Consider the following 24,904-nt stretch of genomic DNA (forward strand, 5'->3'; position numbering starts at 1 on the left):
GTTCATAATAGCAATAAGGCACCTCGGTGGTTTGTGTTATAGTGTCAATATATCACGGCTAAGGACTCCGCATTGCGTCGTGCGTATGAACAGCCCTTATACCACACCCCCTCGGGGCTTTATTGCTTAACTGTACCATTCTGCAAAATACACACATTTGCATCTTGTATACTGTTTAATTCCCACCATCTAATGGTTAATTAGGGTCCTAAGTGATCTGGTTGAAACAGATTTGCCTTTCCTCTTGATTGGTGACGCACAGCTTTGCGTCATTTATAAGCATATGCAAGGCTTCTAGTGAGACTCTGGGAAAACAAAATCTCATTTAGACACATGCAGCCATGGCACAAATTGGCACATAAACGAGATACCCCATCTAAAAAATGTATGACATTTGTGCCATATTTTTCCAGCCCAATATCATAGCCTACCACATGATTTACAGATAACCTATGTTTTTCCGAGTTTATTTAGCGAATGCTGGCAAATGCAGAAAATAGACAGAAGGAGACCACACACTGTCACTTGGGGCAGAGCACTGAGCAGTCAAGCAGTCACTACCTGTTGCTGTCAAACCAATCAGCTATTTACATGGTCAGGAGGGAACAAGTGGAAGGATCCAATCACCTGCCTTTTGTGTGAGCCGATGAGCCAATCGGAGGTGTAATTTAGGGGCTGCTTTTGCTGTAGTGAGGCAGGCAGGAGAGTGAGTCATCCTTTGTGTGGGGCTTATTTTAGAGCATTGCTCTATCAGGAAGTGTCTGTTTTGTGTGTGCGCGTGACTGACTGTGTCTTGAGAAGACTTAAGGCTGAGCACAGGGATCAAATACCTCTAAGCCTGACTTTAATTTCCTGTGTGGTAGGAACAGATTTACAGTTTAAAACATATTCAGTTAAAGTCGGAAGTTTACATACACCTTAGCCAAATACATTTCAACTCAGTTTTTCCCAATTCCTGACGTTTAATCCTAGTACAAATTCCCTATCTTAGTTCAGTTAGGATCACCACTTTATTTTAAGAATGTGAAATGACAGAATAATAGTAGAGAATTATTTTTTTCAGCTTTTATTTCTTTCATCACATTCCCAGTGGGTCAGAAGTTTACATACACTTAATTAGTATTTGGTAGCATTTACATTTTTTAACTTGGGTCAAACGTTTCAGGGAGCCTTCCACAAGCTTCCCACAATAAGTTGGGTGAATTTTGGCCCATTCCTCCTGACAGAGCTGGTGTAACTGAGTCAGGTTTGTAGGCCTCTTTGCTCGCACACGCTTTTTCAGTTCGGCCCACAAATTTGCTATAGGATTGAGGTCAGGCCTTTGTGATGGCCTTTCCAACACCTTTACTTTGTTGTCCATAAGCCATTTGTCACCACTTTGGAAGTATGCTTGGGGTCATTGTCCATTTGGAAGACTCATTTGCGACCAAGCTTTAACTTCCTGACTGATGTCTTGAGATGTTACTTCAATATTTCCAAATAATTTTCCTCCCTCATGATGCCATCTATTTTGTGAAGTGCACCAGTCCCTCCTGCAGCAAAGCACCCCCACAACATGATGCTGCCACCCCCGTGCTTCACAGTTGGGATGGTGTTCTTCGGCTTGCAAGCGTCCCTCTTTTTCCTCCAAACAGAACGATGGTCATTATGGCCAAACAGTTCTATTTCTGTTTCATCAGACCAGAGGACTTTTTTCCAAAAAGTACGATCTTTGTCCCCATGTGCAGTTGCAAACCATACTCTGGCTTTTTTATGGCGGTTTTGGAGCAATGGCTTCTTTGCTTGGAGCAGTGGCTTCTTCCTTCTTCCTCGATATAGGACTCATTTTACTGTGGATATAGATACTTTTGTACCTGTTTCCTCCAGCATCATCACAAGGTCCTTTGCTGTTGTTCTGGGATTGATTTGCACTTTTCGCACCAAAGTACATTCATCTCTAGGAGACAGAATGCGTCTCCTTCCTGAGCCGTATGACGGCTGCGTGGTCCCATGGTGTTTATACTTACTTGTGTACTATTGTTTGTACAGATGAACGTAATACCTTCAGGCGTTTGGAAATTGCTCCCAAGGATGAACCAGACTTGTGGAGGTCTACAATTCTTTTTCTGAGGTCTTGGCAGATTTCTTTTGATTTTCCCATAATATCAAACAAAGATGCTCGGTAGGCCTTGAAATACATCCACAGGTACACCTCCAATTGACTCAAATTATGTCAATTAGCCTATCAGAAGCTTCTAAAGCCATGACATCATTTTATGGAATTTCCCAAGCTGTTCAAAGGCACAGTCAACTTAGTGTATGTAAACTTCTGACCCACTGGAATTGTGATACAGTTTTTGGAAAACCTAGCCCAAAGTAGATGTCCTAACCGACTTGCCAAAACTATAGTTTGTTAAACAAGACATTTGTGGAGAGGTTGAAAAACAAGTTTTAATGACTCCAACCTAAGTGTATTTAAACTTCCGACTTCAACTGTATACAAAACATTTTAGAACACCTACTCTTTCCATATCATAGACTGACTAGGGGAATCCAGGTGAAAGCTATGATCCCTTACTTGTTAAATCAACTTCAATCAGTGTAGGTGAAGGAGAGGAGACCGGTTGAAGAATGAGTTACGAGTGTAATTGTGCCGTTCAGAGGGTGAATTGGCAAGACAAACTGGGGATTTGAACGGGGTATGGTAGTAGTTGCCAGGCGCACCAGTTTGTGTCAAGAACTGCAACACTGCTGGGTTTTTCACGCTCAACAGTTTCCTATGTGTATAAAGAATGGTCCAACACCCAAAGGACATCAAGCCAACTTGACACAACTGTGGGAAGCATTGGAGTCAACATGGGCCAGCATCCCTTTGCAACGCTTTCGACACCTTGTAGAGTCCATGCCCCGATGAATTGAGGCTGTTCTGTGGGCAAAAGGGAGGGCTGGGGGAGGGCACACAACTCAATATTAGGACGCTGTTCTTAATGTTTTATACACTGTATAAATGTGATCATTCTTAATCTTTTAGTGGTTCATTGAAGACATCTGCAGGGACGGATTCATAGAGAAAGTGTGATATCCCATTGCCCTCACTAGAACAGTCATCTGTTCCTCTGTTGCCCTGCCAAAAAAAACAACTATCTGACTCTCTTGATGTTAAGTCTGGCTTATGTGTCTCTGCCAGATCATACAGTAACTGTTTTTCTTATTTTTCTCTCTCTCTCTCACTGTCTGTCTGGCCTGCTTAGTCACCCAGCGAGGCCTGGGTCGTTTTCATTAGGCACACAATGGAAAATCTGTTTTGCAACGGAATACGAAAATTAGATTTTCTTTTTGGTCCAGGTAGCCCCTCAACGTTTCAGATCGTTTTCTTCCGTTTGGTGCCTAATGAACAAGAACCATGTTACATTGTGATCACTCCAAAGGAGTTGATACATGCTTCTAACCTCCTCAGCCCACTGTCCCTAGTCTGACTTATACTCTAAATGTCTCTGTGTGTGTGTTACAGAAGGACGAGGTGTATCTCAACCTGGTTCTGGACTACGTTCCTGAGACTGTGTACAGAGTGGCTAGACACTACAGCCGAGCCAAGCAGACCCTCCCCATGGTCTATGTGAAGGTAAGACCCCCTCGAGTCTATCGCTTCATCAAGATACTACTCTCTGTATGTTCATTTAGATCAGTGTTTCTCAACTCGAGCACCCAACATCGCACATTTTTGTTGTAGCCCCGGACAAAAACACCAGATTCAACTCATCGAGGGCTTGATGATTAGTTGACAAGTTGAAGCCGATGATCTTGTCCAGGCCTTTAATAAAATGTGTATTGTTTGAGGACTGGAGTTGAGAAACACTGCTTTAGATGTAATATGTGGTAGACCTCGGTCAAATGCAAACGTCAAATACTTGAGCTGCTCTTTAGTTTGCCCGGTATAGGGCATCCCAACTGGCACAGCGGTCTAACACGCTGCATCACAGAGCGAGAGGCGTCACTACAGACCCGTGTTCGATCCCAGGCTTTGTCGCGACGGGAGACTCGAGGGGGCGCACAATTGGCCCAGTGGGTTAGCTGGCCGGGATGTCCTTGTCCCATTGTGCTCCAGCGACTCCTTGTGGCGGGCCGAGTGCATGCACGCTGACTTCGGTCGCCAGCTGTAGGGTGTTTCCTTTGACACATTGGTGCTTTTGGGTTAAGTGTGCAGTGTGTCAAGAAGCAATGCGGCTTGGCGGGGTCGTGTTTCGGAGGACGCATGGCTATCGACCTTCGCCTATCCCAAGTCCGTACGGGAGTTGCCCCGATGGGACAAGATTGTAACCACCAATTGGAGAGAAAAAGGGGTAAAAATAGAAGTGTTTGCCCGGTACTGTAGAACCAACAGAATAGTCCCACGCAGTGTGTGGTGGTGGGATGGTTGTGTGTCTGGCCAGGCAGACAGACTCCTTTGGGCATTTCCCTCCCGTCCTCCTCACCATGCTGTCCTGCGTCATCGTGCAGCGGCCAGTTGAGATGGCGTCAGCGGCCTTATTATAGCGCCCCCGCCGTCTCTGCCTTTCCAGCTTGCCACTTAAGGAAGTGGAAGTAGTGGCATAAACAAAGGGCTGGACTGGAGTCTGAGCCAGGGACCGCTAGCTGGGGCTTTCTGGGGGATTTGAACACTGGCAACGCTGTTATTTTTAGCCCATTGAATACGAGGGAGCAGGAATTGCCTGTACTCTATAGGCCTACCACTCATGTCATTGTGTAGCTAGCTTAGCGCATGTACTAAGTTGTGTGTCCACATCTCTCTCTGCAGATGTACATGTACCAGCTCTTCCGGAGCTTGGCCTACATCCATTCCTTTGGGATCTGCCATCGGGACATCAAGCCCCAGAACCTGCTGCTGGACCCAGAGACAGCCGTGCTCAAGCTCTGTGACTTTGGCAGGTGGGCTGGAACATTGAAATACAATGGAGCCATATTGATGGAGGAAGCAAGGATTTGACAGCTAGTAATGTTTTCAGACATAGACTCAACCTAGCCCAGCTCATAGAATATAATTTCTAGAATGGACGAAGTCCCTCAGGCTCACACAACAGCAATTTGCTGTGGTCTGGGCCCGAGTTCTAGTAATCATTTTTTTTTATGTGATGGACTAGGTTGGGGCTGTGTTTGAAGCTGTCTGAAAACGTTACTGGCTTCGTTACCTTGCTTCCTCCATCCTTTTTTCCTTTGAGAGGAATTGAGGAAACTACTAACTGGTATACATAAAAGAAAAAGCAGTTTCAAGTCTCAAATCCTCCTTTTGACTGTCCTTACCTACCAACTTTCCTTCCTTCCTTCCTTCCTTCCTTCCTGCCTTCCTTGGTTATCTTTGGCAGTGCGAAGCAGCTGGTTCGTGGTGAGCCCAATGTGTCCTACATCTGCTCACGGTACTACAGAGCCCCCGAGCTCATCTTTGGGGCCACTGACTACACCTCCAGCATAGGTACGCTTCCACTACTAACACCTTACACTGACTACACCTCCCACTACTAACACCTTACGCTGACTACACCTCCCACTACTAACACCTTACGCTGACTACACCTCCCACTACTAACACCTTACGCTGACTACACCTCCCACTACTAGCACCTTACGCTGACTACACCTCCCACTACTAGCACCTTACGCTGACTACACCTCCCACTACTAGCACCTTACGCTGACTACACCTCCCACTACTAGCACCTTACGCTGACTACACCTCCAGCATATATACACTCCCACTACTAGTGTCTGTGTGTGTGTGTGTGAGTCCTCACAGTATTTCTCCATCCTCTGCAGATGTATGGTCCGCTGGCTGCGTTCTAGCAGAACTGTTGCTAGGGCAACCCATTTTTCCTGGTGACAGTGGGGTGGATCAGCTGGTGGAGATCATCAAGGTAAAAACACCTGCCTTCAAATGTCAACAGAGAGACGATAAGCCGGACCGTCACCCAAAAGAATGCACAGAGATACCGTGACGTGATCTTGAGGCCCGTTGTTGTGCCATTCATCTGCCGCCATCACCTCATGTTTCATCATGATAAGGCATGGCCCCATGTCGCAAGGATCTGTACACAATTCCTGGATACTGAAAATGTCCCAGTTCTTCCATGGCCTGCATACTCACCAGACATGTCACCCATTGAGCATGTTTGGGATGCTCCGGATCAACGTGTATGACAGCTCGTTCCAGTTCTCACCAATATCCAGCAACTTCGCACAGCCATTGTAGAGGAGTGGGACAACATTCCACAGGCCACAATCAAAAGCCAACTATGCTAACATGTGTGCATGAGATGTGTGCATAAGTTAAATGGTGGTCACAGACACTGACTGGTTTATGATCCATGTCCCTACCTTTTCTTTTAATGTATCTGTAAGCAACAGATGCATATCTGTATTCCCAGTCATGTGAAATCCATAGATTAGGGCCTAATTTATTTATTTATTTAAATTGACTTATTTCCTTATATGAACTGTAACTTAGGTAAGTCTTTCAAATTTTTGCATGTTGCGTTTATATTTTTGTTCAGTGTACATATTGTACATAAAATATTGATGAAACAAATGATTTTTAGGACACACTGTTAAAATGAATGATCAAGCAAAACAAAACCTGTAGGCGAATATTTGAAGATATTATCTCTTTAATCACTTTTTTGTAAGTACTACATTTCCCAGAATTTATCCCTCAAGTTGACCCTAGAGCCTTCAAAAAGAAGCTAAACAAATGAAATGGTTGGTGGAATTATAATTTGCTATTCTAAGCACTAAGGTTAAGAGTATGAACATTGTTTCCAAAGAAAAGTGATATATTCTTTGCTATCTGGAAGTGTGACCTGTCAAATTGAATGAAACTCCCATGTTCTATGACTGAGTGGAATTTCTTTGAATTGCACTGAATTAAATTATATTTCCTGTCACTCAAATTCTACATCCTGTGGGGTGTGGCCAATCCAACTAGAATTTCAACTGATGAATTGAATGGGAGTCAATTCCCAAATTCTGAATTAAGAACAACCCTGGTGGTATTGTAACTAATGTAATGAGTGATTAACTTCTGTTTTGTATTAAGTACACACCTGATACTTCAAATGTACATAGTTGTACGTATCGATGGGAAAACGGTTCCTCTGTCTCCGTGTCTCCCCAGGTTCTCGGCACTCCCACTCGGGAGCAGATCAGAGAGATGAATCCCAACTACACTGAGTTTAAGTTCCCTCAGATCAAGGCACACCCATGGACTAAGGTGAGTCAACAGGTACAGGAACCGTTTTTTTTACTATTTTAAAATCTGTCGCCTACATCTGAGTGTCTCTCCCCCCCCCTCCCCCGTCTTCAAATCTCACTCATGCATCAGTGAACCCCACTGTTCTTGAGATGTTAAACACTTTCACACGGTCACCAGCCCCAGGGGCAAGCAGAGGAAGAGCAGTGTACGCACAAACCCTCACATAGAGTGCGTTCTAGAATCTGCAGGTTGAACAGCATGTGCAGGACTCACAATGTGCCGCACCACATTGGTGGCAAAAGGGACAGCTGGTCCAAATTCGCTGCCTATTACGCTCCCCATAGGCTCTAACCCTTCAGTGTTTCCACATCTGAAGGGTTGGAAAAGTATTCCACATTACAAATCTGCACACATCGAAGGGTTACATGCTGACCACACCGCTCGCGTCACTAAATAAATGTACACATGCATGTTATTCAATCATTGCACCCACACTGCTCGTGCGCGTCAGCGAGGGCTGCATGGCCAGGCGCTAAAATAGAAATTGTTTCTAAGTCCGGCCTCTCCCATCTCCTCATTGGTTTTTAGGAGCATATACCCACGTGGTTGATTGATGGAGTTAGGTCCACAGTCCGGTCAGTTGTAGTAATGCTGTAAAGTTGGTTGCCAACCGCCATATAAAGTCCAAAGAAGCCTGAAGGAAGGAGGAGAGATGACGAGAAACGTATTTGGTTTACCGTTTTATGTGTGGATTAATTGTCGGAGTAGAGGACCTTGTGCATTTCAGGTAAGATAACAACCCAATGTTTATATCCCAGGACAAATTCGACTAGCAACAGCAAACTAGCTAGCTAAATTGCCATGCATGTTTAATGCTTTTTGACCTGTCCCCAAATTAATATTGGTTGAGTTTCTTTTGATATTTCAACCTGCGTGTCCTGATCGCTTCTGATGTGGGTGAACAAAATCAACTTGCACACAATGGCGCATGGGTGCGGTTTGGTCAGCATGTTAGGGATACAGGTAGGGAGCTAATTGGGACCGGAATATTTGTCCCACGGTTTTACACCAGCTCTCCCCTCTGCAAGAGACAATTTATGCTTGATCTGAAAATGTGGCCGGAGATGCCGTTTGGGGGGTGTGGCCAAATTGAGCTCCGTACCGCATCTCTTTGCGCCTCTCAAATTTTGTAACAATGCGGAAGGCTCCGTATGGCTCCGCATTGACATGATTGGTTGACGGTGGGTGAGGGCGGGAGGTCCTGTATAAACACAAACTCACTTCCTTCAAAACAGCTTTGTGCTGCTCGGTGAAGCGCAAGAATTATGATTACCCTGACTTCTGCAGTGGCCATATCACCATAAATGCTGCACTGCCAATGCCGAGATTGGGATTGACCATGCTGCACCTTTTAAGATATGTTTACACTCCCTCTGGTGGTGTAATACTGCACTGTCCTCTGGCCTGTGAGTTTCTGAATAAAAGTGAATCTACTAGACATTTTAGGTCCCACTTTAAACAGTCACTTCAAAGGTATGAAGACTTAAAGAATGCTATTTAAGGCTTTGTAAAATTGTTTAAAGTGGAGCAAGATTTGAAAACCCTGTCATTCCACCTGTAGTGTGTGTGTGTGTGTGTGTGTAGATATACGGTGCCTAGTGAAAGTCTTCACCCTTGCACATTTTGCAGCCTTAGATTTAAATTTTAAAAAATAATTAAATTTGGATTTTGCACAGGCACTGTATAATGTTTAGCAGGTGTAGGGTGAAGTTGTCTCTGGATGCTGATCTTTGGTCAGTTTTGCATATTCCCCACTAATGCTTAAGGCTAGGATTGGGGGAAGCTGATCCTAGATCTGTACCTAGGGTAATCTTCACCCAGGAGCTTTAGCTGACGTGTCACCTCTAACCTGTGTCATTGACCGGTTTCAGCCTTGTGTGATTGGCTCTCAGGTGTTCCGGCCGCGCACGCCCCCTGAGGCCATCGCTCTGTGCTCGCGGCTGCTGGAGTACACGCCCACAGCGCGCTTCACGCCCCTGGAGGCCTGTGCCCACACCTTTTTCGACGAGCTCCGGGACCCCAACCTCAAGCTGCCCAACGGGCGCGAGAAGCCCCTGCTCTTCAACTTCTCCACACAGGGTATGGATGGAGCTCATACACAGCTCTGTATCTCCTACAGAATTACTAGAATGGACAAAGACCCTCAGACCACTGCAATTTGACTGGAACACTCATGGGACCACTCAATATGGATGCCAGTCTACTCATCACAGAACTTTGACTTGAATAGGAATTGTGTTTTTATACATGCCAAATTTGACTGCTGATTAGCATGGTGGTTGGTAATGGGGAATGTGACTATTAGCCCATTAGATGATTGTGATTGTGATTTAAATTTGATCAGAGCGAATTAATGCTGTGAGTATGATTGATTGTAATTGTCACTATTCCTTGCTACTTTGTAATGTAGGGCTCCCTCGTAAAAGAGACCTTACTCTCAATGGGACTTCCCATGGTTAAAATAAAGGCTAAATATGCTATGATGGTGAATGTGAAAGTTGGGCCTGTAGTTGTAGGCCAAATGGTAGAATGTGTGTCTATAGGTAACTGTAGTTGGGTCTGTGGTTGTAAATGGTAGAATGTGTGTCTATAGGTAGCTGTAGTTGGGTCTGTGGTTGTAAATGGTAGAATGTGTGTCTATAGGTAGCTGTAGTTGGGTCTGTGGTTGGAAATGGTAGAATGTGTGTCTATAGGTAGCTGTAGTTGGGTCTGTGGTTGTAAATGGTAGAATGTGTGTCTATAGGTAGCTGTAGTTGGGTCTGTGGTTGTAAATGGTAGAATGTGTGTCTATAGGTAACTGTAGTTGGGTCTGTGGTTGTAAATGGTAGAATGTGTGTCTATAGATAACTGTAGTTGGGTCTGTGGTTGTAAATGGTAGAATGTGTCTATAGGTAACTGTAGTTGGGTCTGTGGTTGTAAATGGTAAATGTGTTATCTATAGGTAACTGTAGTTGGGTCTGTGGTTGTAAATGGTAGAATGTGGGTAACTGTAGTTGGGTCTGTGGTTGTAAATGGTAGAATGTGTGTCTGTAGGTAACTGTAGTTGGGTCTGTGGTTGTAAATGGTATAATGTGTGTCTGTAGGTAACTGTAGTTGGGTCTGTGGTTGTAAATGGTGTATCTATAGGTAACTGTAGTTGGGTCTGTGGTTGTAAATGGTAAATGTGTATCTATAGGTAACTGTAGTTGGGTCTGTGGTTGTAAATGGTAAATGTGTATCTATAGGTAACTGTAGTTGGGTCTGTGGTTGTAAATGGTAAATGTGTATCTATTGGTAACTGTAGTTGGGTCTGTGGTTGTAAATGGTAGAATGTGTGTCTGTAGGTAACTGTAGTTGGGTCTGTGGTTGTAAATGGTAGAATGTGTGTCTATAGGTAACTGTAGTTGGGTCTGTGGTTGTAAATGGTAGAATGTGTGTCTATAGGTAACTGTAGTTGGGTCTGTGGTTGTAAATGTGTATCTATAGGTAACTGTAGTTGGGTCTGTGGTTGTAAATGGTAAATGTGTATCTATAGGTAACTGTAGTTGGGTCTGTGGTTGTAAATGGTAAATGTGTATCTATTGGTAACTGTAGTTGGGTCTGTGGTTGTAAATGGTAGAATGTGTGTCTGTAGGTAACTGTAGTTGGGTCTGTGGTTGTAAATGGTAGAATGTGTGTCTATAGGTAACTGTAGTTGGGTCTGTGGTTGTAAATGGTAGAATGTGTGTCTATAGGTAACTGTAGTTGGGTCTGTGGTTGTAAATGGTAGAATGTGTGTCTATAGGTAACTAGTTGGGTCTGTGGTTGTAAATGGTAGAATAGGTTTCTATAGGTAACTGTAGTTGGGTCTGTGGTTGTAAATGGTAGAATGTGTGTCTATAGGTAACTGTAGTTGGGTCTGTGGTTGTAAATGGTAGAATGTGTGTCTATAGGAGACTGTAGTTGGGTCTGTGGTTGTAAATGGTAGAATGTGTGTCTATAGGAGACTGTAGTTGGGTCTGTGGTTGTAAATGGTAAATGTGTATCTATAGGTAACTGTAGTTGGGTCTGTGGTTGTAAATGGTAGAATAGGTTTCTATAGGTAACTGTAGTTGGGTCTGTGGTTGTAAATGGTAGAATGTGTGTCTGTAGGTAACTAGTTGGGTCTGTGGTTGTAAATGGTAGAATGTGTGTCTATAGGTAACTGTATTTGGGTAGTTGGGTCTGTGGTTGTAAATGGAAGAATGTGTGTCTATAGGTAACTGTATTTGGGTAGTTGGGTGTGTGGTTGTTAATGGTAGAATGTGTGTCTATAGGTAACTGTTGTTGGGTCTGTGGTTGTAAATGGTAAATGTGTATCTATAGTTAACTGTAGTTGGGTCTGTGGTTGTAAATGGTAGAATGTGTGTCTATAGGTAACTGTAGTTGGGTCTGTGGTTGTAAATGGTAGAATGTGTGTCTAGGTAACTGTAGTTGGGTCTGTGGTTGTAAATGGTAGAATGTGTGTCTATAGGTAACTGTAGTTGGGTCTGTGGTTGTAAATGGTAAATGTGTATCTATAGGTAACTGTAGTTGGGTAGTTGGGTCTGTGGTTGTAAATGTGTGTCTATAGGTAACTGTAGTTGGGTCTGTGGTTGTAAATGGTAGAATGTGTGTCTATAGGTAACTGTAGTTGGGTCTGGGGTTCTAAATGGTAAATGTGTATCTATAGGTGACTGTAGTTGGGTCTGTGGTTGTAAATGGTAGAATGTGTGTCTATAGGTAACTGTAGTTGGGTCTGTGGTTGTAAATGGTAGAATGTGTGTCTATAGGTGACTGTAGTTGGGTCTGTGGTTGTAATTGGTAAATGTGTATCTGTAGGTAACTGTAGTTGGGTCTGTGGTTGTAAATGGTAGAATAGGTTTCTATAGGTAACTGTAGTTGGGTCTGTGGTTGTAAATGGTAGAATAGGTTTCTATAGGTAACTGTAGTTGGGTCTGTCGTTGTAAATGGTAGAATGTGTGTATGTAGGTAACTGTAGTTGGGTCTGTGGTTGTAAATGGTAGAATAGGTTTCTATAGGTAACTGTAGTTGGGTTTGTGGTTGTAAATGGTAGAATGTGTGTCTATAGGTAACTGTAGTTGGGTCTGTGGTTGTAAATGGTAAATGTGTATCTATAGGTAACTGTAGTCTGGTCTGTGGTTGTAAATGGTAGAATGTGTGTCTATAGGTAACTGTAGTTGGGTCTGTGGTTGTAAATGGTAAATGTGTATCTATAGGTAACTGTAGTTGGGTCTGTGGTTGTAAATGTGTGTCTATTGGTAATTGTAGTTGGGTCTGCGGTTGTAAATGGTAAATGTGTGTCTATAGGTAACTGTAGTTGGGTCTGTGGTTGTAAATGGTAGAATGTGTGTCTATAGGTAACTGTAGTTGGGTCTGTGGTTGTAAATGGTAGAATATGTGTCTATAGGTAACTGTAGTTGGGTCTGTGGTTGTAAATGGTAGAATAGGTTTCTATAGGTAACTGTAGTTGGGTCTGTGGTTGTAAATGGTAGAATGTGTGTCTATAGGTAACTGTAGTTGGGTCTGTGGTTGTAAATGGTAGAATAGGTTTCTATAGGTAACTGTAGTTGGGTCTGTGGTTGTAAATGGTAGAATGTGTGTCTATAGGTAACTGTAGTTGGGTCTGTGGTTGTAAATGTTAAATGTGTATCTATAGGTAACTGTAGTTGGGTCTGTGGTTGTTAATGGTAGAATGTGTGTCTATAGGTAACTGTAGTTGGGTCTGTGGTTCTAAATGGTAAATGTGTATCTATAGGTGACTGTAGTTGGGTCTGTGGTTGTAATTGGTAAATGTGTATCTGTAGGTAACTGTAGTTGGGTCTGTGGTTGTAAATGGTAGAATAGGTTTCTATAGGTAACTGTAGTTGGGTCTGTGGTTGTAAATGGTAGAATAGGTTTCTATAGGTAACTGTAGTTGGGTCTGTGGTTGTAAATGGTAGAATGTGTGTATGTAGGTAACTGTAGTTGGGTCTGTGGTTGTAAATGGTAGAATAGGTTTCTATAGGTAACTGTAGTTGGGTTTGTGGTTGTAAATGGTAGAATGTGTGTCTATAGGTAACTGTAGTTGGGTCTGTGGTTGTAAATGGTAGAATGTGTGTCTAGGTAACTGTAGTTGGGTCTGTGGTTGTAAATGGTAAATGTGTATCTATAGGTAACTGTAGTCTGGTCTGTGGTTGTAAATGGTAGAATGTGTGTCTATAGGTAACTGTAGTTGGGTCTGTGGTTGTAAATGGTAAATGTGTATCTATAGGTAACTGTAGTTGGGTAGTTGGGTCTGTGGTTGTAAATGTGTGTCTATTGGTAATTGTAGTTGGGTCTGCGGTTGTAAATGGTAAATGTGTGTCTATAGGTAACTGTAGTTGGGTCTGTGGTTGTAAATGGTAAAATGTGTGTCTATAGGTAACTGTAGTTGGGTCTGTGGTTGTAAATGGTAGAATGTGTGTCTATAGGTAACTGTAGTTGGGTCTGTGGTTGTAAATGGTAGAATATGTGTCTATAGGTAACTGTAGTTGGGTCTGTGGTTGTAAATGGTAGAATAGGTTTCTATTGGTAACTGTAGTTGGGTCTGTGGTTGTAAATGGTAGAATAGGTTTCTATAGGTAACTGTAGTTGGGTCTGTGGTTGTAAATGGTAGAATGTGTGTCTATAGGTAACTGTAGTTGGGTCTGTGGTTGTACATGGTAGAATTTGTGTCTATAGGTGACTGTAGTTGGGTCTGTGGTTGTAATTGGTAAATGTGTATCTATAGGTAACTGTAGTTGGGTCTGTGGTTGTAAATGGTAGAATAGGTTTCTATAGGTAACTGTAGTTGGGTCTGTGGTTGTAAATGGTAGAATGTGTGTCTATAGGTAACTGTAGTTGGGTCTGTGGTTGTAAATGGTAGAATAGGTTTCTATAGGTAACTGTAGTTGGGTCTGTGGTTGTAAATGGTAGAATGTGTGTCTATAGGTAACTGTAGTTGGGTCTGTGGTTGTAAATGGTAGAATGTGTGTCAATAGGTAACTAGTTGGGTCTGTGGTTGTAAATGGTAGAATGTGTGTCTAGGTAACTGTAGTTGGGTCTGTGGTTGTAAATGGTAGAATGTGTGTCTATAGGTAACTGTATTTGGGTAGTTGGGTCTGTGGTTGTAAATGGAAGAATGTGTGTCTATAGGTAACTGTAGTTGGGTAGTTGGGTCTGTGGTTGTAAATGGTAGAATGTGTGTCTATAGGTTACTGTAGTTGGGTTATTGGGTGTGTGGTTGTTAATGGTAGAATGTGTGTCTATAGGTAACTGTTGTTGGGTAGTTGGGTCTGTGGTTGTAAATGTGTATCTATAGGTAACTGTAGTTGGGTCTGTGGTTGTAAATGGTAGAATGTGTATCTATAGGTAACTGTAGTTGGGTCTGTGGTTGTAAATGGTAGAATGTGTGTCTATAGGTAACTGTAGTTGGGTCTGTGGTGTTAAATGGTAGAATAGGTTTCTATTGGTAACTGTAGTTGGGTCTGTCGTTGTAAATGGTAGAATAGGTTTCTATAGGTAACTGTAGTTGGGTCTGTGGTTGTAAATGGTAGAATGTGTGTCTATAGGTAACTGTAGTTGGTTCTGTGGTTGTAAATGGTAGAATGTGTGTCTATAGGTGACTGTAGTTGGGTCTGTGATTGTAATTGGTAAATGTGTATCTATAGGTAACTGTAGTTGGGTCTGTGGTTGTAAATGGTAGAATAGGTTTCTATAGGTAACTGTAGTTGGGTCTGTGGTTGTAAATGGTAGAATAGGTTTCTATAGGTAACTGTAGTTGGGTCTGTCGTTGTAAATGGTAGAATGTGTGTATGTAGGTAACTGTAGTTGGGTCTGTGGTTGTAAATGGTAGAATAGGTTTCTATAGGTAACTGTAGTTGGGTCTGTGGTTGTAAATGGTAGAATGTGTGTCTATAGGTAACTGTAGTTGGGTCTGTGGTTGTAAATGGTAGAATAGGTTTCTATAGGTAACTGTAGTTGGGTCTGTGGTTGTAAATGGTAGAATGTGTGTCTATAGGTAACTGTAGTTGGGTCTGTGGTTGTAAATGGTAAATGTGTGTCTATAGGTAACTGTAGTTGGGTAGTTGGGTCTGTGATTGTAAATGGTAGAATGTGTATCTATAGGTAACTAGTTGGGTCTGTGGTTGTTAATGGTAGAATGTGTGTATAGGTAACTGTAGTTGGGTAGTTGGGTCTGTGGTTGTAAATGGTAGAATGTGTATCTATAGGTAACTGTAGTTGGGTCTGTGGTTGTAAATGGTAGAATGTGTGTCTATAGGTAACTGTAGTTGGGTCTGTGGTTGTAAATGGTAAATTTGTATCTATAGGTAACTGTAGTTGGGTCTGTGGTTGTAAATGGTAGAATGTGTGTCTATAGGTAACTGTAGTTGGGTCTGTGGTTGTAAATGGTAGAATGTGTGTCTATAGGTAACTGTAGTTGGGTCTGTGGTTGTAAATGGTAAATGTGTATCTATAGGTGACTGTAGTTGGGTCTGTGGTTGTAATTGGTAAATGTTTATCTATAGGTAACTGTAGTTGGGTCTGTGGTTGTAAATGGTAGAATGTGTGTCTATAGGTAACTGTAGTTGGGTCTGTGGTTGTAAATGGTAGAATAGGTTTCTAAAGGTAACTGTAGTTGGGTCTGTGGTTGTAAATGGTAGAATAGGTTTCTATAGGTAACTGTAGTTGTGTCTGTGGTTGTAAATGGTAGAATGTGTGTATGTAGGTAACTGTAGTTGGGTCTGGTTGTAAATGGTAGAATAGGTTTCTATAGGTAACTGTAGTTGGGTCTGTGGTTGTAAATGGTAGAATGTGTGTCAATAGGTAACTGTAGTTGGGTCTGTGGTTGTAAATGGTAGAATAGGTTTCTATAGGTAACTGTAGTTGGGTCTGTGGTTGTAAATGGTAGAATGTGTGTCTATAGGTAACTGTAGTTGGGTCTGTGGTTGTAAATGGTAGAATGTGTGTCTAGGTAACTGTAGTTGGGTCTGTGGTTGTAAATGGTAAATGTGTATCTATAGGTAACTGTAGTCTGGTCTGTGGTTTTAAATGGTAGAATGAGTGTCTATAGGTAACTGTAGTTGGGTCTGTGGTTGTAAATGGTAGAATGTGTGTCTATAGGTAACTGTAGTTGGGTCTGTGGTTGTAAATGGTAGAATGTGTGTCTATAGATAACTGTAGTTGGGTCTGTGGTTGTAAATGGTAGAATGTGTCTATAGGTAACTGTAGTTGGGTCTGTGGTTGTAAATGGTAAATGTGTTATCTATAGGTAACTGTAGTTGGGTCTGTGGTTGTAAATGGTAGAATGTGTAACTGTAGTTGGGTCTGTGGTTGTAAATGGTAGAATGTGTGTCTGTAGGTAACTGTAGTTGGGTCTGTGGTTGTAAATGGTATAATGTGTGTCTGTAGGTAACTGTAGTTGGGTCTGTGGTTGTAAATGTGTATCTATAGGTAACTGTAGTTGGGTCTGTGGTTGTAAATGGTAAATGTGTATCTATAGGTAACTGTAGTTGGGTCTGTGGTTGTAAATGGTAAATGTGTATCTATAGGTAACTGTAGTTGGGTCTGTGGTTGTAAATGGTAAATGTGTATCTATTGGTAACTGTAGTTGGGTCTGTGGTTGTAAATGGTAGAATGTGTGTCTGTAGGTAACTGTAGTTGGGTCTGTGGTTGTAAATGGTAGAATGTGTGTCTATAGGTAACTGTAGTTGGGTCTGTGGTTGTAAATGGTAGAATGTGTGTCTATAGGTAACTGTAGTTGGGTCTGTGGTTGTAAATGTGTATCTATAGGTAACTGTAGTTGGGTCTGTGGTTGTAAATGGTAAATGTGTATCTATAGGTAACTGTAGTTGGGTCTGTGGTTGTAAATGGTAAATGTGTATCTATTGGTAACTGTAGTTGGGTCTGTGGTTGTAAATGGTAGAATGTGTGTCTGTAGGTAACTGTAGTTGGGTCTGTGGTTGTAAATGGTAGAATGTGTGTCTATAGGTAACTGTAGTTGGGTCTGTGGTTGTAAATGGTAGAATGTGTGTCTATAGGTAACTGTAGTTGGGTCTGTGGTTGTAAATGGTAGAATGTGTGTCTATAGGTAACTAGTTGGGTCTGTGGTTGTAAATGGTAGAATAGGTTTCTATAGGTAACTGTAGTTGGGTCTGTGGTTGTAAATGGTAGAATGTGTGTCTATAGGTAACTGTAGTTGGGTCTGTGGTTGTAAATGGTAGAATGTGTGTCTATAGGAGACTGTAGTTGGGTCTGTGGTTGTAAATGGTAGAATGTGTGTCTATAGGAGACTGTAGTTGGGTCTGTGGTTGTAAATGGTAAATGTGTATCTATAGGTAACTGTAGTTGGGTCTGTGGTTGTAAATGGTAGAATAGGTTTCTATAGGTAACTGTAGTTGGGTCTGTGGTTGTAAATGGTAGAATGTGTGTCTGTAGGTAACTAGTTGGGTCTGTGGTTGTAAATGGTAGAATGTGTGTCTATAGGTAACTGTATTTGGGTAGTTGGGTCTGTGGTTGTAAATGGAAGAATGTGTGTCTATAGGTAACTGTATTTGGGTAGTTGGGTGTGTGGTTGTTAATGGTAGAATGTGTGTCTATAGGTAACTGTTGTTGGGTCTGTGGTTGTAAATGGTAAATGTGTATCTATAGTTAACTGTAGTTGGGTCTGTGGTTGTAAATGGTAGAATGTGTGTCTATAGGTAACTGTAGTTGGGTCTGTGGTTGTAAATGGTAGAATGTGTGTCTAGGTAACTGTAGTTGGGTCTGTGGTTGGAAATGGTAGAATGTGTGTCTATAGGTAACTGTATTTGGGTAGTTGGGTCTGTGGTTGTTAATGGTAGAATGTGTGTATAGGTAACTGTAGTTGGGTCTGTGGTTGTAAATGGTAGAATGTGTATCTATAGGTAACTGTAGTTGGGTCTGTGGTTGTAAATGGTAGAATGTGTGTCTATAGGTAACTGTAGTTGGGTCTGTGGTTGTAAATGGTAAATTTGTATCTATAGGTAACTGTAGTTGGGTCTGTGGTTGTAAATGGTAGAATGTGTGTCTATAGGTAACTGTAGTTGGGTCTGTGGTTGTAAATGGTAAATGTGTATCTATAGGTAACTGTAGTTGGGTAGTTGGGTCTGTGGTTGTAAATGTGTGTCTATAGGTAACTGTAGTTGGGTCTGTGGTTGTAAATGGTAGAATGTGTGTCTATAGGTAACTGTAGTTGGGTCTGGGGTTCTAAATGGTAAATGTGTATCTATAGGTGACTGTAGTTGGGTCTGTGGTTGTAAATGGTAGAATGTGTGTCTATAGGTAACTGTAGTTGGGTCTGTGGTTGTAAATGGTAGAATGTGTGTCTATAGGTGACTGTAGTTGGGTCTGTGGTTGTAATTGGTAAATGTGTATCTGTAGGTAACTGTAGTTGGGTCTGTGGTTGTAAATGGTAGAATAGGTTTCTATAGGTAACTGTAGTTGGGTCTGTGGTTGTAAATGGTAGAATAGGTTTCTATAGGTAACTGTAGTTGGGTCTGTCGTTGTAAATGGTAGAATGTGTGTATGTAGGTAACTGTAGTTGGGTCTGTGGTTGTAAATGGTAGAATAGGTTTCTATAGGTAACTGTAGTTGGGTTTGTGGTTGTAAATGGTAGAATGTGTGTCTATAGGTAACTGTAGTTGGGTCTGTGGTTGTAAATGGTAGAATGTGTGTCTAGGTAACTGTAGTTGGGTCTGTGGTTGTAAATGGTAAATGTGTATCTATAGGTAACTGTAGTCTGGTCTGTGGTTGTAAATGGTAGAATGTGTGTCTATAGGTAACTGTAGTTGGGTCTGTGGTTGTAAATGGTAAATGTGTATCTATAGGTAACTGTAGTTGGGTCTGTGGTTGTAAATGTGTGTCTATTGGTAATTGTAGTTGGGTCTGCGGTTGTAAATGGTAAATGTGTGTCTATAGGTAACTGTAGTTGGGTCTGTGGTTGTAAATGGTAGAATGTGTGTCTATAGGTAACTGTAGTTGGGTCTGTGGTTGTAAATGGTAGAATATGTGTCTATAGGTAACTGTAGTTGGGTCTGTGGTTGTAAATGGTAGAATAGGTTTCTATAGGTAACTGTAGTTGGGTCTGTGGTTGTAAATGGTAGAATGTGTGTCTATAGGTAACTGTAGTTGGGTCTGTGGTTGTAAATGGTAGAATAGGTTTCTATAGGTAACTGTAGTTGGGTCTGTGGTTGTAAATGGTAGAATGTGTGTCTATAGGTAACTGTAGTTGGGTCTGTGGTTGTAAATGTTAAATGTGTATCTATAGGTAACTGTAGTTGGGTCTGTGGTTGTTAATGGTAGAATGTGTGTCTATAGGTAACTGTAGTTGGGTCTGTGGTTCTAAATGGTAAATGTGTATCTATAGGTGACTGTAGTTGGGTCTGTGGTTGTAATTGGTAAATGTGTATCTGTAGGTAACTGTAGTTGGGTCTGTGGTTGTAAATGGTAGAATAGGTTTCTATAGGTAACTGTAGTTGGGTCTGTGGTTGTAAATGGTAGAATAGGTTTCTATAGGTAACTGTAGTTGGGTCTGTCGTTGTAAATGGTAGAATGTGTGTATGTAGGTAACTGTAGTTGGGTCTGTGGTTGTAAATGGTAGAATAGGTTTCTATAGGTAACTGTAGTTGGGTTTGTGGTTGTAAATGGTAGAATGTGTGTCTATAGGTAACTGTAGTTGGGTCTGTGGTTGTAAATGGTAGAATGTGTGTCTAGGTAACTGTAGTTGGGTCTGTGGTTGTAAATGGTAAATGTGTATCTATAGGTAACTGTAGTCTGGTCTGTGGTTGTAAATGGTAGAATGTGTGTCTATAGGTAACTGTAGTTGGGTCTGTGGTTGTAAATGGTAAATGTGTATCTATAGGTAACTGTAGTTGGGTAGTTGGGTCTGTGGTTGTAAATGTGTGTCTATTGGTAATTGTAGTTGGGTCTGCGGTTGTAAATGGTAAATGTGTGTCTATAGGTAACTGTAGTTGGGTCTGTGGTTGTAAATGGTAAAATGTGTGTCTATAGGTAACTGTAGTTGGGTCTGTGGTTGTAAATGGTAGAATGTGTGTCTATAGGTAACTGTAGTTGGGTCTGTGGTTGTAAATGGTAGAATATGTGTCTATAGGTAACTGTAGTTGGGTCTGTGGTTGTAAATGGTAGAATAGGTTTCTATTGGTAACTGTAGTTGGGTCTGTGGTTGTAAATGGTAGAATAGGTTTCTATAGGTAACTGTAGTTGGGTCTGTGGTTGTAAATGGTAGAATGTGTGTCTATAGGTAACTGTAGTTGGGTCTGTGGTTGTACATGGTAGAATTTGTGTCTATAGGTGACTGTAGTTGGGTCTGTGGTTGTAATTGGTAAATGTGTATCTATAGGTAACTGTAGTTGGGTCTGTGGTTGTAAATGGTAGAATAGGTTTCTATAGGTAACTGTAGTTGGGTCTGTGGTTGTAAATGGTAGAATGTGTGTCTATAGGTAACTGTAGTTGGGTCTGTGGTTGTAAATGGTAGAATAGGTTTCTATAGGTAACTGTAGTTGGGTCTGTGGTTGTAAATGGTAGAATGTGTGTCTATAGGTAACTGTAGTTGGGTCTGTGGTTGTAAATGGTAGAATGTGTGTCAATAGGTAACTAGTTGGGTCTGTGGTTGTAAATGGTAGAATGTGTGTCTAGGTAACTGTAGTTGGGTCTGTGGTTGTAAATGGTAGAATGTGTGTCTATAGGTAACTGTATTTGGGTAGTTGGGTCTGTGGTTGTAAATGGAAGAATGTGTGTCTATAGGTAACTGTAGTTGGGTAGTTGGGTCTGTGGTTGTAAATGGTAGAATGTGTGTCTATAGGTTACTGTAGTTGGGTTATTGGGTGTGTGGTTGTTAATGGTAGAATGTGTGTCTATAGGTAACTGTTGTTGGGTAGTTGGGTCTGTGGTTGTAAATGTGTATCTATAGGTAACTGTAGTTGGGTCTGTGGTTGTAAATGGTAGAATGTGTATCTATAGGTAACTGTAGTTGGGTCTGTGGTTGTAAATGGTAGAATGTGTGTCTATAGGTAACTGTAGTTGGGTCTGTGGTGTTAAATGGTAGAATAGGTTTCTATTGGTAACTGTAGTTGGGTCTGTCGTTGTAAATGGTAGAATAGGTTTCTATAGGTAACTGTAGTTGGGTCTGTGGTTGTAAATGGTAGAATGTGTGTCTATAGGTAACTGTAGTTGGTTCTGTGGTTGTAAATGGTAGAATGTGTGTCTATAGGTGACTGTAGTTGGGTCTGTGATTGTAATTGGTAAATGTGTATCTATAGGTAACTGTAGTTGGGTCTGTGGTTGTAAATGGTAGAATAGGTTTCTATAGGTAACTGTAGTTGGGTCTGTGGTTGTAAATGGTAGAATAGGTTTCTATAGGTAACTGTAGTTGGGTCTGTCGTTGTAAATGGTAGAATGTGTGTATGTAGGTAACTGTAGTTGGGTCTGTGGTTGTAAATGGTAGAATAGGTTTCTATAGGTAACTGTAGTTGGGTCTGTGGTTGTAAATGGTAGAATGTGTGTCTATAGGTAACTGTAGTTGGGTCTGTGGTTGTAAATGGTAGAATAGGTTTCTATAGGTAACTGTAGTTGGGTCTGTGGTTGTAAATGGTAGAATGTGTGTCTATAGGTAACTGTAGTTGGGTCTGTGGTTGTAAATGGTAAATGTGTGTCTATAGGTAACTGTAGTTGGGTAGTTGGGTCTGTGATTGTAAATGGTAGAATGTGTATCTATAGGTAACTAGTTGGGTCTGTGGTTGTTAATGGTAGAATGTGTGTATAGGTAACTGTAGTTGGGTAGTTGGGTCTGTGGTTGTAAATGGTAGAATGTGTATCTATAGGTAACTGTAGTTGGGTCTGTGGTTGTAAATGGTAGAATGTGTGTCTATAGGTAACTGTAGTTGGGTCTGTGGTTGTAAATGGTAAATTTGTATCTATAGGTAACTGTAGTTGGGTCTGTGGTTGTAAATGGTAGAATGTGTGTCTATAGGTAACTGTAGTTGGGTCTGTGGTTGTAAATGGTAGAATGTGTGTCTATAGGTAACTGTAGTTGGGTCTGTGGTTGTAAATGGTAAATGTGTATCTATAGGTGACTGTAGTTGGGTCTGTGGTTGTAATTGGTAAATGTTTATCTATAGGTAACTGTAGTTGGGTCTGTGGTTGTAAATGGTAGAATGTGTGTCTATAGGTAACTGTAGTTGGGTCTGTGGTTGTAAATGGTAGAATAGGTTTCTAAAGGTAACTGTAGTTGGGTCTGTGGTTGTAAATGGTAGAATAGGTTTCTATAGGTAACTGTAGTTGGGTCTGTGGTTGTAAATGGTAGAATGTGTGTCAATAGGTAACTGTAGTTGGGTCTGTGGTTGTAAATGGTAGAATAGGTTTCTATAGGTAACTGTAGTTGGGTCTGTGGTTGTAAATGGTAGAATGTGTGTCTATAGGTAACTGTAGTTGGGTCTGTGGTTGTAAATGGTAGAATGTGTGTCTAGGTAACTGTAGTTGGGTCTGTGGTTGTAAATGGTAAATGTGTATCTATAGGTAACTGTAGTCTGGTCTGTGGTTTTAAATGGTAGAATGAGTGTCTATAGGTAACTGTAGTTGGGTCTGTGGTTGTAAATGGTAAATGTGTATCTATAGGTAACTGTAGTTGGGTAGTTGGGTCTGTGGTTGTAAATGTGTGTCTATAGGTAATTGTAGTTGGGTCTGCGGTTGTAAATGGTAAATGTGTGTCTATAGGTAACTGTAGTTGGGTCTGTGGTTGTAAATGGTAAAATGTGTGTCTATAGGTAACTGTAGTTGGGTCTGTGGTTGTAAATGGTAGAATGTGTGTCTATAGGTAACTGTAGTTGGGTCTGTGGTTGTAAATGGTAAATGTGTATCTATAGGTGACTGTAGTTGGGTCTGTGGTTGTAATTGGTAAATGTTTATCTATAGGTAACTGTAGTTGGGTCTGTGGTTGTAAATGGTTGAATGTGTGTCTATAGGTAACTGTAGTTGGGTCTGTGGTTGTAAATGGTAGAATAGGTTTCTATAGGTAACTGTAGTTGGGTCTGTGGTTGTAAATGGTAGAATGTGTGTATGTAGGTAACTGTAGTTGGGTCTGGTTGTAAATGGTAGAATAGGTTTCTATAGGTAACTGTAGTTGGGTCTGTGGTTGTAAATGGTAGAATGTGTGTCAATAGGTAACTGTAGTTGGGTCTGTGGTTGTAAATGGTAGAATAGGTTTCTATAGGTAACTGTAGTTGGGTCTGTGGTTGTAAATGGTAGAATGTGTGTCTATAGGTAACTGTAGTTGGGTCTGTGGTTGTAAATGGTAGAATGTGTGTCTAGGTAACTGTATTTGGGTCTGTGGTTGTAAATGGTAAATGTGTATCTATAGGTAACTGTAGTCTGGTCTGTGGTTTTAAATGGTAGAATGAGTGTCTATAGGTAACTGTAGTTGGGTCTGTGGTTGTAAATGGTAAATGTGTATCTATAGGTAACTGTAGTTGGGTAGTTGGGTCTGTGGTTGTAAATGTGTGTCTATAGGTAATTGTAGTTGGGTCTGCGGTTGTAAATGGTAGAATGTGTGTCTATAGGTAACTGTAGTTGGGTATGTGGTTGTAAATGGTAGAATGTGTGTCTATAGGTAACTGTAGTTGGGTCTGTGGTTGTAAATGGTAGAATGTGTGTCTATAGGTGACTGTAGTTGGGTCTGTGGTTGTAATTGGTAAATGTGTATCTATAGGTAACTGTAGTTGGGTCTGTGGTTGTAAATGGTAGAATAGGTTTCTATAGGTAACTGTAGTTGGGTCTGTGGTTGTAAATGGTAGAATAGGTTTCTATAGGTAACTGTAGTTGGGTCTGTCATTGTAAATGGTAGAATGTGTGTATGTAGGTAACTGTAGTTGGGTAGTTGGGTCTGTGGTTGTAAATGGTAAATTTGTATCTATAGGTAACTGTAGTTGGGTCTGTGGTTGTAAATGGTAGAATGTGTGTCTATAGGTAACTGTAGTTGGGTCTGTGGTTGTAAATGGTAAATGTGTATCTATAGGTAACTGTAGTTGGGTAGTTGGGTCTGTGGTTGTAAATGTGTGTCTATAGGTAACTGTAGTTGGGTCTGTGGTTGTAAATGGTAGAATGTGTGTCTATAGGTAACTGTAGTTGGGTCTGTGGTTGTAAATGGTAAATGTGTATCTATAGGTGACTGTAGTTGGGTCTGTGGTTGTAATTGGTAAATGTTTATCTATAGGTAACTGTAGTTGGGTATGTGGTTGTAAATGGTAGAATGTGTGTCTATAGGTAACTGTAGTTGGGTCTGTGGTTGTAAATGGTAGAATAGGTTTCTATAGGTAACTGTAGTTGGGTCTGTGGTTGTAAATGGTAGAATGTGTGTCTATAGGTAACTGTAGTTGGGTCTGTGGTTGTAAATGGTAGAATAGGTTTCTATAGGTAACTGTAGTTGGGTCTGTGGTTGTAAATGGTAGAATGTGTGTCTATAGGTAACTGTAGTTGGGTCTGTGGTTGTAAATGGTAGAATGTGTGTCTAGGTAACTGTAGTTGGGTCTGTGGTTGTAAATGGTAAATGTGTATCTATAGGTAACTGTAGTTGGGTCTGTGGTTGTAAATGGTAGA

At 41.4% G+C, this 24,904-nt stretch overlaps 1 protein-coding gene across 4 annotated transcripts in view; it reads left to right on the plus strand.

Moving 5' to 3' along the window:
* LOC106575154 (glycogen synthase kinase-3 beta) overlaps positions 1-24,904 on the plus strand; it is a 133,733-nt gene that overhangs the window by 33,085 nt on the left and 75,744 nt on the right. Inside the window, exons 4-9 of one of the 4 annotated variants that reach the window (XM_045698784.1) lie at positions 3,491-3,601; positions 4,775-4,905; positions 5,340-5,446; positions 5,788-5,885; positions 7,142-7,249; positions 9,151-9,358. In XM_045698784.1, coding sequence (XP_045554740.1) covers positions 3,491-3,601; positions 4,775-4,905; positions 5,340-5,446; positions 5,788-5,885; positions 7,142-7,249; positions 9,151-9,358 — 763 coding nt within the window. The remainder of the gene's footprint in view (positions 1-3,490; positions 3,602-4,774; positions 4,906-5,339; positions 5,447-5,787; positions 5,886-7,141; positions 7,250-9,150; positions 9,359-24,904) is intronic. The other 3 variants (XM_045698786.1, XM_045698785.1, XM_045698787.1) reach the window with 3 other exon arrangements.

This window comes from Salmo salar, chromosome ssa17, assembly GCF_905237065.1.
Source record: "Salmo salar chromosome ssa17, Ssal_v3.1, whole genome shotgun sequence".
In the NCBI taxonomy this organism is placed as follows: Eukaryota; Metazoa; Chordata; class Actinopteri; order Salmoniformes; family Salmonidae; genus Salmo; species Salmo salar.